Below are 16,839 nucleotides of genomic sequence, written 5' to 3' on the forward strand. Positions count from 1 at the left end.
AAGGGAAATATTAACTTTGATTATTAGTATTTGTCCAATAGCCCCTGAGCCCACGCCAGATATGGTAGGAGTATTTTGTTAAAGAATGGGACAAAGATCTGCTCTAACAGAAAACTGAGGCAGATGAAGAGATGCTCAGACACAAGGGATTCTCTGCTGCTGCAGACTAATTTCTACTTACTACTGTCACATTGTGTGAGTGCACAAGCTTGAGGCAAGGAGTGACTCTATCAGGCCCTCTGCTATTTGCCTTCTTTCTGTAAGTAGAAAACATTCAACCATTACAAAAAAAAAAAGCATGGGCGGATGGGTGTCCTGGTGCCAGAGCTTGACCTCAGGGCCTTGTGCTTTCACTCAGTGTTTTCACTCACAGCTGGTCTCTACCACTTGCTGCCACTTCTGCATGTGTTGGTTAACTGCAGATGAGTCTCCAATGTGTTGGGTCTGCCAGGTTTCAAATCAGAAACCTCAGATTTCCTCTTTCTTCATCAGTAGCTAGGATTTACAGGCATGACCCACCAGCAAATGGATTTTTAAAATATTCTTGATGATTTGGTGCCTAATGCTGATGAAATAAATTATTGAGAGGGTTTCTGGGGTGTGTGCTGGGGTTTGAACCTAGGGGCTCACATATGCTGAGCACACTCTTTTAACAGTGAGCCCCAAAGATAACTGGATGGAAACCAGGCACCTCCTAATTATTTAGGAGGCTAAGACCTGAAGACTGCCATAGAGTACCAGGCTTGACTGTAAAGCTAAGGGATAATGCCCAGACCTAAACTTAAGCCATTGTATCAACACACACACACACACACACACACACACACACACACACACACACAACCTTGGATACACCGGTGGCTCACGCCTATAATCCTAGCTACTCAGGAGGCTGAGATCTGAGGATCACATTTCAAAGCCACTCCAGGCAGGAAAGTTCATGAGACTCTTATCTCCAATTAACCACCAGAAAACTAGAAGTGGAGCACTGGCTCAAGTGTTAGAGTGCTAGCCTTGAGCTGAAGAGCTCAGGGACAGCACCCAAGCCCAGAGTTCAAGCACCATGACAACAAAACAAAACAAAACAAAACCCCAAAACAAAAAAAAACTTTCTCTAGGGGACTGGGAATATGGCTTAGTGGTAGAGCGCTTGCCTTGCATGCATGAAGCCCTGCATTCGATTCCTCAACAACACATAAACAGAAAAGGTCAGAAGTGGAGCTCTGGCTCAAATGTAGAATGTTAGCCTTGAGCAAAAAGAATCCTTGAGCAAAAAGAATCCAGGGACAGTGCTCAGACCCTGAGTCCAAGCCCCAGGACAGGCAAAAAAAAAAAAAAAATCTCTGGGAAGTTCAGGCCAAGGCGAAATCCATTCTTGGCGCCTATGTTGGTGAACAGCTTTGTCCTCAACTCTAGGATCAGAGGACTGCCGCTTACAGAATGGAGGAGAAAAGGCAGAGAGAAGGAAGGCTCCGAGTGTGGCTATACCTCTTACCAATTGATCTGGAGATTAAAAAAAAAAAAGATGAATTGGCAAATGAGTGCTACGATGTGAATGTCTTTGTAAAGCACATGTTGAAACCTACTCCTCCGTGTGGTAGTATTAGTAGGCGAGGCCTTTAGGCATAGCCCTCGTGAATGAGATTAGTGTCCTTACCCAAGAAGACGAGAGCCCATTTGCCCCTCTGACAGGTGAAAACACAGCTAGGAGGGGGCATCTATGAGGAAGGGGCAGTCACCAGACGTCAAATATGCCAGCGCCTCGGGCTGCCTCAGCTCCAGAGCTGTGTGAAATGTTTTCTGATGGTTGTAAAGCACAGCAGCCTCAACAGATGGGACACTAGCTTTCTAAAGCCAGTAGTTTAAGCAAGCACATTTTTATTCTGATCTCAGTGTAAAAGGAATGGGAAATTACAATAACCAAGTCTTTACTAAAAACACAAGTCCAAAATCTGAAGTATTGCTTAAACTGTTATCTTCTCTTCGAAGCTCCCTAAATTTCTGATCATATTGTTGACAAAGATAATAGTCATAGCACAATATATCAGATATTGTACCATGAGCAAGCGGAATCAGTCCTTGGTATATATTTTGTTGTGAGTTATTCACTCCACAAACCTTTATCGAATACCTACTAACTCTAGACATAGTACATACTAGTGAGTCAGATGAGAGTGAAAGGAAATGTCAATCACCTGCTCCTCAGGAACTCACCACCTAGTGAGATGATGCCAGCATTGACTGGCTTCACCTTAGCTTGCTTTTGTCACCAAATAAAAATGCTAATAAAATCTTGTTTCAAGCTCTCATTCTGTCCCAATGACAATAATCTGATCATGAGGCCTTCCCTTTTTCTTTAGGGCTGTCCCCAGATAGAGATCTGAAATGCCAAGTCAACAAAAGAGAGATCTGGTTTTCCTGTCACTGATTCTGGAGAAATTCTGAGATGCCCTTCGTCCTGTCTGGTAATTGGTCACACACTGAAATGTCTGTGGCTTCCCCGTCTATGTGATGAGGCTGAAATTTTCATGAAGCAACCCTTCTGCCTAGCCATATTTGAAGCTATCCATTCCACAACTTTTTAGAAGTGAAAATTCTTGGGCTTTCACACCAACCTTCTGAGTCAGAAATTCTGACTCAACCACAGTGAGGAAACTGCAGATTAATCAAGACAATAATCTAGAGGTTCTGCCCTGGAAGGGATGGGCAGGCATTACCAGATAGTCTCTTTCCTTGGGGGAAGGGATTATATTAAACTCACCTTAGTTCTTCCTCTTTTAATCTTGATTTTTTTCCCCCAATAAGTGCATCCTCTTTTCAGATGCTGGTGGCTCACTCGTGTAATGAAGGTTACTCAGGAGGGTGAGAGCGAAGATGAAGGTTAGAAGGCAGCCTGTGCAGGAAAGTCTATGAGACTCTTATTTCCAATTAACCACTCAAAAGCCAGAAGAAGAAGTGTGGTTCAAGTGGTAGAGCCTTGAGCTTAAAAGCTAAGGAACAATGCCCAAGCCCAAAGTTCAAGCCCCAATACCAGTATACACACATAAAATGTCCTCCTCAGTCCCATAGTTTTACATTTTTTATTTTATGATTTTTGTTATGTGGGACAGCCTCTCTCTATTGTCCAGGCTGTCCTTGAACTTTTGATCTTCTTGTCTCAACTTCAAGTGCTGGAATTGCAAGCATGTGTCAGCATATATAACCATCCCACCAAGTTTGCTTTAGATGCATGTAGAGTAATATTAGTGGATTTGTTTTAAAGCAAGAAAGAATTTTCAAACTGGGACGTTTGAAAAAAAAACTGGAGGGACTAGGAACATGGCTTAGTGGTAGAGTGCATCCTTTGCACGCATGAAGCCCTGAGTTTGGTTCCTCAGTACCACATAAGCAGAAAAAGCCAGATGAACATTTTGAGGATTCAGGCTAGATGAAAACCACAAGAACAGAGTACAGAAAGGACGTGTAACCAGGTGTTCAGGCTATTAACCTGGCTTCCTCTTACATCACCACCCTCTGACACTTCTCTCCTTGGATGACAATTAACTGGCTATGATTGACAGGTTTCCAGATGGAAGCAATGGGAGAGATATTTGACCTAATCACCTTAGCTCCAATTTTTACAAAACTATGAGGTGGCATATTAATTCAATCTCAGGGATAATGAGGCTACAGCTAGAAGGGATGATATATATATGAAAGAGTAGGAGTGGGGTTATAATCCAAATCTGGACCACTCGAAAGTGTGCAATTTCTCCTAGTCTCAAGACTGCTTTCTATGGCCCAATAATTTTTTTTTTTTGCACCAGTCCTGGGCCTTGGACTCAGGGCCTGAGCACTGTCCCTGGCTTCTTTTTGCTCAAGGATAGCACTCTGCCATTTGAGCCACAGCACCACTTCTGGCCATTTCCTATATATGTGGTGCTGGGGAACTGAACCCACTCTTGCCATTAGGCCATATTCCCAGCCCTGGCCCAATAACTTTCTAAAACCTAGCTACTGGTGCATAAGCTCCTACTCCAAGCCCAAGTATGTTCTATCTCTATTTTGATCATTCTTCACAGAAGTTATTAGCTCAACATTTTTCTCATGAAGAGCTGAGAGACCAACCTACCTATGGTCTCCACACAGCAGAATATAGCTGATTACAAGCCCAGACTTCTTTTTTTTAAGGCAGTTGCCTCACTATTGTTATAGTGACAGCAAATCAGATTTTAATATGGAATATCAGGTTATACCATGAAGCTACATTTAATTCCAACTTAGAATATTCAACTGTTTCAACATTACAGTGAATTTAATCACAATCGCTTTCAGATAAGCTCCTGCTCTGAAAATAATCAAATATATATATTGTTTTTAAGAATTGACTTCAGTGTGTGTGCGCACACACGTGCACGAGTGTGCATATGCAGACATACAGTACTGGGAGTTGAGCTCAGGACCTGGGCACAGGACCTTCCCTTTTTGCTCAAGGTTCATGGCTATCACTTGAAGGCATAACTCCACTTCTAGCTTTTGGGTGGTAAATTGGAAATTAGAGTCCTGCCTGAGCAAGCTTCATACTTCAGTCCTCAGACCTTAGCCTCCTAAGTAGCTAGGATTATAAGCATAAAACATCAACATCTCTGAGTGACTTTTAAATTTCCTTTCAGCTCTAAAAGTCAATTTCTCTTTTGTTTTTTGCCAGTCCTGGGGCTTGGGACTCAGGGCTTGAGCACTGTCCCTGGCTTCTTTTTGCTCAAGGCTAGCACTCTACCACTTGAGCCACAGAGCCACTTCCGACTTTTTCTATATATTTTGTACTGAGGAAGTGAACCCAGGGCTTTATGTATATGAGGCAAGCACTTTACCACTAGGCCATACTCCTAGCCCCTCTGAAAGTCAATTTCTCTACATGAAATTTCACATAGATTAAGGGAAATACAAAAACTCCCAGCATTATCTTTTTATTTCAAATCTTATTTTCCAGTACTCTTGTCATGTTATCTATTGGATCAGAGTTTTTAAAATTTATTATAGAGGATTTAAACAAACACTAAGCATACCCCTTCAAGTGTATCTTTTAAATGTGAAAACCTGGGGATATAAGTCTCTCCCAAGGATGATGAAAGGGCAGATAGTATCTTAGTCAATTACCAGGAATTAATTTACTTTTCAGACCCGACTGACTTCCTCACTGTGCTCCTCAATGCTCAGTAAACTATCCTTTCTATCCCCCATTTTTCTTCTCTGAGAAATACTCTTGCAATACCTCATAAAGCTATGATCCCAGGGTCCAACAACAGTAAATGTTTAACAAATGTTCGGCTGTCATTACCAGTTTCTCAGGTGATTATTTTCCACATGTGAGCTGGTTAGTCAACGTACCCTTTCAAGGAGCAAATTTCCTTTTTGTTATTGGTATAAATTAGTACACTGAGGGTTTCATGGGAACATGTCTATGTATTTATACAATACCTGGATCCGATTCACCTTCTCATTTCCTAAACCGGTATTCCACAGGGAACAAATATTTGAGTGTTTAAGTCTCAGGCACGGAATGGCCAATGAATGAGATAAAGTCTCTGGCTTATAGATCAATGAGGTGGTAAACGATACAGAAGTCAGGGAAAGAGAGGGAGGGAGGGAAGGAGGAGGGAAAGGAGGGAAGGGAGGAAGAAGGAAGGGAAGGAGGGAGGGAGGGAGGGAGGGACGGGCGAAGACAACTCGGGACATCACAGGGCAGTATTTGCCAGACACTCCAGGCTGACTCGAGAATCCCTTTGGATTCTCAGCCTCGGCCACTGGGCCTTCGTACGTCACAGAGGCGCGACCAGTCAGGAACTTGGTCTTTCCTGCTCTTCCCGCAGGACTTGGCAGGCAGGGTGAGCTTCGTCCTCCCCGCCCTTCCGGGCACGGATCCTTCCACCGTCTGACGTCTCCGCTTCCCCCTCCACCCCCCCCCCCCCCCCGCACATCCCCTCCCCGCAGCCGAGAGCTCACGGCCAGCCAGCGCCCGCCCCAGCGCGGGAGGCGTCACAGGGCGCGCGGCGAGCGACGTCACAGTGGAGGCGCCGCCCCTCACGTCACTTCCGGGACGCCTCCTCCGCGGAGCTTTGTGGGTAGTCGACGGGGTCTCCAGGCGACAACTATGGCGGGGGATGTGGGCGGACGCGGCTCCACGGACTCGGAACTGCTGTTGCACCCGGAGCTGCTCTCTCAGGAGTTCCTTCTCCTCACTCTAGAGCAGGTTGGACGCGCCGGGGCGGAGGACGGGCGAGCCGGGCGGGAGGGCGGGCCTGTTCCAAGTGGTCCGCGAGGATGACAGGCAACCCGCCCCTGGCGCGCGCCCCGCCGAGTTCGTGCCGCCCTCCGCCTACACGGACCGGTTTGGGCTATCCCCGCCCCTGCGCCAACGGAAGGCGTGCCTAGAGGTCGGGACTTCCTGGGACTCAAACTCAGGGTCGTCTCCTCCGAGAGAGCACTCACCGGTCACCCCCATAGCCCGTGTGTAAGCTAGGGCCGGGCGACAGGCGGGAGACGAAGCATGGAGTGATAGAATTGTGAAGTCGGGCGCCAGGGGCTCACGGCTGTAACCCTAGCTACCCAGGAAGCTGAGATCTGAGGATCGCAGTTCAAAGCTACCCTAGTCCGCAAAGTCCGGGAAACTCCTATCTCCACTTAGCTCCGCCCCCCCCCCCCCCCCCCCCCGCATCCCCAAAGCCATTAGTGGAGCTGTAGTAGAATGCCAGACTTGAGCACAAAAGCGCCCCGGCCCGGAGTTCCACTCCCAGAACCGGAAGGAACAACAACAAAAAAATAGGATGGTAGACTTGGGAGGGTAGAAGTCGTTGGCCATCGAGGCTGGAAAACATTTGAGAAACAGTGCATTTCACCGCGTTGAAAGACATCAGTCGTTGCGTGTAAATGGCAGGAGAATTCAGGGCTTCCTCTCACCACACAGTGTATGCTCTTTTCTAGCAGCTGTGGCCCGTGATAGGACTCAGAAACAAAACAAAAACGTTTCTGCACGCTCGTTGCTCACGCCTATAGTTTCAGGAGGCAGAGATTTGAGGATCATGATGACTTGAGGTCTGGAAAGTGGAGCTGTGGCTCAAGTGGTTGAGCGCGAGCTTTGAATGGAAAAAGCTTAGGGATGGGAGAAAAGGCTAAAGTGGTAGAATTAAGGAAAGTTTCTATATGGTTTTCTGTGGCATATTTTGTTTTCCAAATGGTTTCTCTTCAGTACAATACCTGACGCTTTCTTGCTAAGTAGATCATTTTAATAATGACCTATAACCTATAGTTCTCAAGCTTTAAAGTGTTTCAGAATGGTCAAGGACCTGTTGGTGGCCCACAGTTTTCTGGGTTCTGTTCTCAGTCGTTGTTGCTCATTAAGTAAATTTGGACCCTAGCCTGAAAAGTTGCATTTTTAAACCAGTTTCTTGCTGATAGACAAGAGCAACACTTTTGAGAGCTTTCTGGAGTCTCCTGCCCATGAGTCCTCTGGACATGCTGTCCAATAGAACCTCCAAAGTCCCGTGCTGGTGGCTCATGGCTGTAATCCTAGCTACTCAGGAGGCTGGGATCTGAGGACTGATTTGGAAAAAGAGAAAGGGGATGAATCTGATCCAGATATTTTAATGTATGTGGACATGTCCCCATCAAACCACCTTCACAACTAATCCATGCCAAAAACCAAAAGGAAATTTGCTCCTTGAAATGATACATTGAATAACCAGCTCACATGTGAAAAAGAATAGTAGTGACAGCTGAACATTTGTTAGACACTTACTATTGGTGGATTATCTCATTCCTCAGACCAGAGCCTTGTGAGGTATTACCAGAGTATTTCTCAGATGAGAAAAATGAGGAATGGAAAGGATAATTTCTTGATCACTGAAGATCAGCAAGGAAGTATGGTCTCAAAAGGAAATTTTTCCTACTTATTAACTACACTGATGTAAAAGTCTTTATTTGGAATATAGTGTATGTGCCTCTTCTTCCTAGTAAATGACTAAGAGATCTTATCTGCTCTTTCATCATTCATGGGAGAGATATATATGTCACTTTTTCACATGTATAAGCTACACTTGTAGACAAGTAGTTCAAGGTCTGAAGCCTGGAAAGTTGAAGAGACTATCTCTAATTAATCACCAAAGAGCTTGGAAGTGGAGGTGTGATTCAAGTGGTTGTATACCAGCCTTGAGTGAGAAAGCTAAGGGACAGTGCTCAGGATCACCTCACTTCTGAGTGAATGCTAGATGAAAATCAACAGTAGCATGCTCTGTATGAACAAAAAGAAAGTTGTATCTTTAGTCTTAAAAAAGGACTGAGTACATTGATATGTTTTCTCACTCGTTCAAAGCAAATTGTGAGTTGAAGAACCTGTGATATTTTCATCATTTCCACAACTGTTCCTCTGCTTATGCTGTATGCTTTCCTTGATATCAAGAAGAAATTAGGATATGAGGAAGATTAAGGTTATTTTGGTAGGAATTAGTGTGAAGAAGTACTTGGAAACATGTGAAGTGAAAACATGGAAGGTAAAAGAAGGCTGTTTGAAGAGTTTATTGTTACTGCCATCAGAAAGTGGACTGCAGTTCCTTCTGTGGTATTTCAAATCTTAGTTGTTAACCTCAATTTAAGAAGCAAAACAGGAGCTGGGCTGTAGCTTAGTACTAGAGCTTCTGCTTAACATACTACAGACTCTGGCTTCAATCTCTTACCTCCCAACACCCTCCCCCCCCCCAAAAAAAAAACAACAACCAACCTCTATTAGAGAAACATGTGATATCATATATAGGATGAGACAGCCTCTATTTCAGTAGTCTGAGGGGAAGGCTAACCCGCACCAGTCTCTGAGTGGGGACATGTGATCACTGTCTTTTTATAAGATGAGGCAGAACCCAATTTTGTAGTACTTAACCTATCTCTAATAGCACATGTAGTAATGCCTTAGTGTATCCATGAAAGTGTTTATAAAAGAATCAATATGGTGAAAATGGTTTTATAATTTGCTACTTAAGTAATGTTTTACTATGTTAGGTAGTTATTTAAATGAATATATTGGTTTGAAATTATTTTTGTTTCCTTTTCTACAGAAGAACATAGCTGTTGAAAATGATGTCAGAATAAACAAAGACAACCTAACTGATCTCTATGTCCAGCACGCTATACCATTGCCTCAGAGGGATTTGCCAAAGAATCGATGGGGGAAAATGATGGGGAAAAAAAGAGAACTACATGAGATAAAAAATGAGACTAAAAGGTACTTTTACTGGTTCTAGTTTTTATTTTACATTCCTAAACAGTTTTGTATTTTGCCCCCAGTTAAACTTAAGAAAAAAATAATTTGTTTATAGTGAACCTGGCACTGTGCTTTTAGCAATTTAAAAATATTCAGAAAAATTCTTTGCTCTTATTTTAGTTGATGAAAAAATGGTAGTTTGTCACAACCTCATGAGTTGTGTTGCATATACCTTCTGTCTTTTTTGGGTTTTCATTCAGGCACTGTTGTCTTCATCAGTGCATTGTCATGGTAAGAAACAACTTTGGTGTGCACTGTGACAGTGCTTGAACTCAGCCTGGGTTCTGACCCTGAGCTTTTGTGATGAAGGCTAGTGCTCTACCACTTAAGCCACAGCTGCATTTGCAGCTTTTGGGTGGTTAATGGGAGATGAGTCTCAAAGATTTTCTTACTTTTGCTGGCTTCAAGCTGAGATCCTCAGATTTCAGCCTCTTTATTTGCTGGGATTATAATAGTAAGCCACTGGCCCCATCAAGAAACACTTTCAATGCCAGCTATAGGTTCCTTCAAATAGAACTTCATACAACAGATAGTCCTTTAGTGTTATTTTTGAAAGATAATTACTTTGGCTTAAAATTATTATATTTGCTCCTATGTTAAACATTCGTAGTTTGGAGGACTGGAGCTTAGCTCAAATGACAGAATACTTTCTAAGATAGACAAGGTTCTGGCTTCAGACTCTTAACACTGCAAAACAAAAGCAAAACCTCTCTCTCTCTCTCTCTCTCTCTCTCTCTCTAATTTTCTCCTTGAATGAGCCATTCAAGTTGGGAGGATCTGAGCTATCTTAACATTGTTGAACTGGTTATTATTTGCAGAGAAATTGAGATTCAGGGGAGTGCTGCGGCATGCTCATGGTCATGTCAGTTAGGACCATGTTCCTCTGACTTCAGTGTGTCCTTTTTAACCTTGAATTGAACCTATAAAAGCCAATTTTTTATTTTCTATCAAATGATACTCTGGTGACCCAAGAATTGGTGAGCTTTGCAGGTCATTTAAGAATCTTGTTTAAATGTTGGTTTTAAGATTCTGGTATAGTAGTTCAATTCTCTTCCCTGGATTTCACATTTCTTAAAGCTACCAAAGGGTGCTAACGTTGCTGTTCTTGAGCAACTCTTTGAATGGCAAGGCTGATATGTTCTTTTTTTTGGCCAGTCCTGGGCCTTGGACTCAGGGCCTGAGCACCATCCCTGGCTTCTTCCCGCTCAAGGCCAGCACTCTGCCACCCGAGCCACAGCGCCCCTTCTGGCCGTTTTCCATATATGTGGTGCTGGGGAATCGAACCGAGAGCTTCATGTGTAGGAGGCAAGCACTCTTGCCACTAGGCCATATTCCCAGCCCCAGGCTGATATGTTCTTATTGAATGACTACTCAAGTTCTTTTAGCATGTTCATTCAAATGTTTTTTGGGTTTTTTCCCCTTAAATCTGTTGTAAAAAGAACTGTATCTGGTTGGGAGCCAGTGGCTCACATCTGTAATCCTGGCTACTCAGTGGTTCAGAGCCAGCCCAGGCAGGAAAGTCTGTGAAACTTTTATCTCCAATTAACTACCAAAAGCTGGACGTGCAGCTCTGGCTCTAGTGGTAGAAAGCTAGCCTTGAGCATTAAAGCTCAAGGACCGCTTCCAGGCTCCAAATTCAAGCCCCCAGACCAGAGCCCACCCAAAACCTACAAAAATCTATATATAATAAGTAACATACAATTAAATGCTTTCTACTTTTACTATTAAGAAAGGAAATTTGACTTTTAAGTGCTAAACAGAAGACTTACATAGCTTCTTATTAAAGTTGCTATTCTTGGTATATTATATAGCTTATCTTTCTTTCTTGCTTGCTCTCTTTGGCTTTTTCTCCTGCGGCTCCCCCTCCCCCCCGCGGCCCTTGGTCTTGGGGCTTGAACTAAGGGTCTGGGCATTGTCCCTGAGCTCTTTCACACAGGTTAGCGCTCTACCACTTTGAGCCACTGCTCTACTTCGGGTTTTTGGATAGTTAATTAAAGATTAGTCTCTCGAGTTTCCTGCCCAGGGTGGTTTTTGAACCTGGATCCTCAGATTCCTGAGTAGTTAAGATTATAGGTGTGAGCCACCAGCACCCTGCTTCTCTGACTTTTTTCCCTCATGGCTGATGTTGTACTACTTGAGCCACCTTTCCACTCCTTGGTGGTTAGAGTCTCATGGACTTTTCTGCCCAAGCTGGCTTCAAACTGTAAACCTCAGATCTCAGTCTCCTGAGTAGCTAGTATTATAGGTATGAGCCACCCCTGCCTGGCTAGCTTAATTTTCTAAAATAATAATTAAAATTACATGGTCAAGATAACCAGATCATTGAGCCATTATTACTTGTTACTACTTGGAAATTCTGTTTTATATATATATATATATATATATTTTTTTTTTTTTGCCAGTCCTGGGGCTTGGACTCAGGGCCTGAGCGCTATCCCTGGATTCTTTTTGCTCAAGGTTAACACTGCCACTTGAGTCACAGAGCCACTTCTCACTCCTGGCCTTTTCTGTGTATGTGGTGCTGAGGCCAGGGCTTCATGCCTGTAAGGCAAGCACTCTACCACTAAGCCATATTCCCAGCCCTGCTACATCTTATGTATACAGTAAAGCTATTTTTTATAAACATTTTATGATTTAAAAGTACTAGAAAATTATTTCCTTTACAGTGATCATGTTTAATTTCTAGTAGTCCCCCCTGAAAGAGTCTTATCAGTAAATCCTGATGATTACTGTTTGTTTTATCTTTGAATTCCATCCCAAATGGTATTTTTCAAAAGTGCCTTTCTTTGATTTCAGGAGTAACACTGTAGATGGGTTAAGGAAAAGACCCCTTATTGTGTTTGATGGAAACTCAACAAGTACAAGCATCAAAGTGAAAAGGACAGAGAATGGAGACAATGACCGACTCAAGCCTCCCCCTCAGGCAAGCTTTCCCAGTAATGCCTTTCGAAAATTACCAAATTCCTCTTCAGGTGTTCCACCCCTAATTTTGTCTTCCAATTTGCCTACGAACGATAAGACGGAATACAATAATAATGACACTAAACCAAACCATGACTTAACGCATAGGAAAAGTCTTTCGGGTCCCATGAAGTTACCACCTTTGTCCCCTGTTGGAACTACACCTGTGAAGTTGAAGCGAGCTGCTCCTAAAGAAGAAGCAGAAGCTGTGGTAAGTAGGGGGTGGCTACCATGCAAAGTATAAAATTAGAGCAGTCTATCTTGTAGCCCAAGATGGGCTAGCTCTGTTACTGTTTTGTCTTGGGTTTGAGAAGCTGAAGTTAGGTTTATTTTCTTTGTGGGCCATGACCTGAAAACACCTGGACATGGGATCCTTTGTATACAAATTAAAATCTGTCTCCTCATCAAACTGTAATTGAATTTTGATAATTAACTTTGTATCTTTCTCTTGACTGTGATGTTTAAACAAAATTAAGATGTAAAGGCAAGAGAGGCTAAAAGAGGGATCACCACGATGATGTTACGGAGTTTGGGTGGTCAGGAGGCTCCTTCTGTCAGTAAGGCAGTGCAGCTAGTTCAGGCTCTTTCACAACTGTACTGGTTTTTAAAGGCCATATTAGGATACTTAACATGTGCAACTTCTAGTAGAACTACTCAGTTATATTTTTCCTAGGTAAAGGCTGACCAATGGCCTTGCAAGCTATTTTTAAGCAGGTGAAATATAAGACTCGTGTGCAGAATAATCAAGACCACAAAATCTAGCACCTCCGAGAGGATCCAGAGTAAATATGTATGCATAAAATAAACAATTTGATGATAGGTGCTTCCTGCAGCTCCCATACCTGTAACTGGGGCATCTGAGGCTAAGAGCTGAGGTTCCAGCCCACAAGATGGGGCTCTAAGCCATGTTGATCACTTGTGCCCAGCCCATAACATTAGTGAAGGATTGGTCATCTGGGTAAGACCTATCTCCACAGGCATAATGGCGCCGAGTGCATAAGCAGTCACTGGAGACTGGAAGTACTCCAGGACTCCCTGGACTCACGTGCTTTGCTCTGTAACCCAACTCCCTCACAGCCTCTTGAGTTGCCTCAGTAGTTACTCCCTCTGCAGTTACCCCTCTTCTAACTGTACTGGAGATCTGGAGGGTCAGGCCTCAGGCTCATCAGTGCCCAAGAAGCTGGCCAAGAGAAAGCACATATGTGGCCCATTTAACCTTGCAGTTTGAATGCAATACCTCTTGAGCACTTTAATAATGTTACCTGATTTTTTTCTCATTTTTCTGTGCCAGTCCTAAGACTTGAACTCAGGCCCTGGGTGCTGTCCCTAAGCTTTTGTGCTCAGGGCTGGCATTGTACAACTTGAGCCACAGCTCCACTTTTGGCTATTTGTGGTGGTTAATCAGACATCATTGTCTCAGGAGACTTTTCCTACCCAGATTTGGCTTTGAATCATGATCCTCAGATCCCAGTCTCCTGAGTAATTAGGTTTAAAGGCCTAAGCCATGAACCCTGAACTTTAAAAATTCATGATGATTATTGGTTTTGAAACCATATTCAACTTAATTTTGCTTACCCTTGAGCAAAAAAGCCAAGTGAGCAGCAAGAGGACCTGAGTTCAAGCCCCAAATCTGGTACATGCCTATGCATGCATGTGCACGTGTGTGCACACACATACACACACACACCACAAATTCACATGTCAATTTATTTCTGCTTAAAATACTTAGAGTGAGGTAGCTTTCCTTGGTTTTTCTTTTTCTTTTTTTGGCCAGTCCTAGGCCGTGAACTCAGGGCCTGAGCACTGTCCCTGGCTTCTTTTTTGCTCAAGGCTAGCACTCTGCCACTTGAGCCACCGCGCCACTTCTGGCCATTTTCTGTATATGTGGTGCTGAGGAATCGAACCCAGGGCCTCATGTATACAAGGCAAGCACTCTTGCCACTAGGCCATACTCCCAGCCCCTTTCCTTGGTTTTTGTCATTGAACTCTTCCCACTATCTTGAGACTGAAAAGGAGAAATGTTGAGAAATAAAAAAAGAAAGAAATATTTATTAGTGAGGCTTACAATGTAAGGAATTTGTCCAGAGTCACAAATGAAGTAGCATTTGGGCCCTGACTTTAAGTCTCTTTGCACTTACCTTAAAACCACACCAGATGGTTGAGGCATGGCTCCTCTGATACAGTATCTGACTAGCAAGCCCCAGGCCCCTGAGTTCATTCTCCAGTATTGCCATACAGAAACCCATATCAGAACTGGGCTCCAGTGGCTCACGCCTGTGGTCCTAGCTACTCAGGAGCTGAGATCTGAGGATCATGGTTCAAAGCCAGCTGGGACAGCAAAGTCTGTGATACTCTTCATCTTCATTTAATCACAGAAAAAGCCAGAAGTGGCACCATGGCTCAAGTGGTAGAATGCTAGTCTTGAGCAAACAAAAAAAAAACTAACCTAGGATCTTCTAAGTTTTACCATTTGCCTGTTCTACCCTGCACGTAACTAGCTTTGGAGAGAGAGGTTAAGGGAATCTGTTATTTGTGTTCTATTCTACTGAAGCATTTGGATCTCATGTGCTTAGTATAGGATCTCAGTTGCTTACAAACAAACTTGCCCAGGTTAATAAGTGACCAGAATGCAGTTTGAATGCACATCTGTTTGATCCCAGGCACACATTGCCTCAATTCTTATGTCAGGCATTTTTCTGGGAGATGGGAACAGTATAAGGAATGAGTTAGAAGAGTAAGCCAAAATTCAAATATTGTAGTGAAAGAGCCTCAGAGACTTTTCCAGATATATACGCATACACAAACATTTTGTATACAATGTGAATTATTTCTCATATTGTTAAGACGTCTCACTGGGCTTAGATTGTAAATTTGAGTGAGAAGGTAAGTTAGGCAGAGAGGAAATGTGTCTAGAACAATCAGTAGTTCTTAACCCCCATGTGGATTACCTAAGGAGCCTCCAGAAAAATCAGAGACAGTCATGGCTTCATCCTTCTGCCTCTTACAGATTCTGATTTTACTGGTTGTGGGATAAGGCCCAAGCCCGGGTATCTTTTTAAGTACACAGTGGTGCATACACATTTGGAAAAAACAACATGGAAACCAGAGGCTGATTGTTTAGGCTCCTAAACTCCCAACATATAGGCCCACTAGATGGCAGCAATGATCTTCTGTTGGTATAGTAGTAAACCTTGGTGGTATAAATGTTTATTGGCTGTCTTTGTCCTGAGAATGAACTGTAGGAGTGAACTGTTTTCTGCTTTATATTTTATTAGACTATCCTGAAGCCCCCAGAAGCAAAGAGGAAGATACAGCACGTTACATGGCCATGAAGGGATATTTCCAAAAATGTAAATATAACTGTAACAAGTTTTTCAAACGAGTACACATACATTTGACAGTATTGACAGAGATTCTGATTATTGCAGAATTTTCTTAAGAGGTTTAAAATAGATGAAAAAGATAAGGTCTTTTCTCCCTCAAAAAAATTCTTGCCTTTTACATCTTGATTAGGAATTTCTTTTTAAAATAATGGTTTCATCTACATCATTCAAATTGGTCCTGCTCAAATCATTAACTACAGATCTGGCATAAAACATTTAACCAACTTTAGTAATTACTCTTACTAGTCTCCTTCAAAGTACTTGAGGAAATTTGAGATTTTTTTTTATTTTAGTAGTTTACTACCATTTCTGTTAATTTACTTTCCTAAGCAGAAGTATAATAATAGTTCATTGCAGCATTTTAGTAAATTCCATATGCATCCTCAAAGGTTCACCAAAGAAAGCATCTTGATAAATACTGATGGAGAAACGATTGCAAATATGCAGATATAATTGCTTTCTTCAGTTGCTTATATCACTTCTTCCTTTAACAAGCAAAAGGAAAGGCAGAGCTCCTTCCCTGAGATCATACCAAAGGATTGGCTGTGAGCTGTCTGAAGCATCCCTTATCTTGTAGCAGTCCTGCCTACTCTTGTGAGTAGCCTGTGATCTCACTCTGTGAGTTTAACTCTTATTCCCTCCTAGGAGCTTAATCTCTTAAAAATAAAGTTGATTTAAAAATCTTCAGCCTGAATAATCATGTTAGAGATGGTACTGCATAGCAGAAAGTTTAGAGAATTGATGGGAGGCGTAGAATACTATTTAGGAGAGCGAGTACAGGAAGTATGGTAGTGAGGGGCCAGAGGTCTTCTCTGATGTATGCAGTAGAGGGGCTACTGGAATTGGAACTCACTGCATGGTGCTGCAGAAGAGAGTGGACCTCAGGTAGACTGAGGCCTACTGCAGTGTGTCTCATCCAACTTCCCACACAACTGTCCATGCAGTAAAGAGGGTTTTTTCATTTGTTTTTTGTGTGAGGCTGTCACTTCCAGTATAATGGAGGCCAATGAGGAAATAGTATTCACGTTATGTTCAAGAGTTCTAGTGTCTAGTTTTCTGCTATGTATTTCTAACCAAGAGCAAAAGATACTTTGTACTTTTTTTCATGTATCTTCAAATTGAGGTTTACCCTTTTCCAGTAAGTTTTAGAGGAATCTCATTCCTCTTTCAAGTTGTTAAAGCAAGTTGTTCAGCTAGTCAGTAGCC

The 16,839-nt window shown here is 42.8% G+C and overlaps 1 protein-coding gene across 1 annotated transcript; it reads left to right on the forward strand.

Moving 5' to 3' along the window:
- Positions 1-6,098: 6,098 nt before the first annotated feature.
- On the forward strand, positions 6,099-16,314 carry C8H2orf49 (chromosome 8 C2orf49 homolog). Its single transcript, XM_048352476.1, has 4 exons — positions 6,099-6,229; positions 9,084-9,250; positions 12,086-12,461; positions 15,526-16,314. Exons 1-4 carry the CDS (start codon positions 6,131-6,133, stop codon positions 15,580-15,582), a joined length of 699 nt encoding a protein of 232 aa, XP_048208433.1. The 5' UTR covers positions 6,099-6,130; the 3' UTR covers positions 15,583-16,314.
- Positions 16,315-16,839: the final 525 nt, after the last annotated feature.

Source organism: Perognathus longimembris, chromosome 8 (genome assembly GCF_023159225.1).
Source record: "Perognathus longimembris pacificus isolate PPM17 chromosome 8, ASM2315922v1, whole genome shotgun sequence".
NCBI lineage: Eukaryota > Metazoa > Chordata > Mammalia > Rodentia > Heteromyidae > Perognathus > Perognathus longimembris.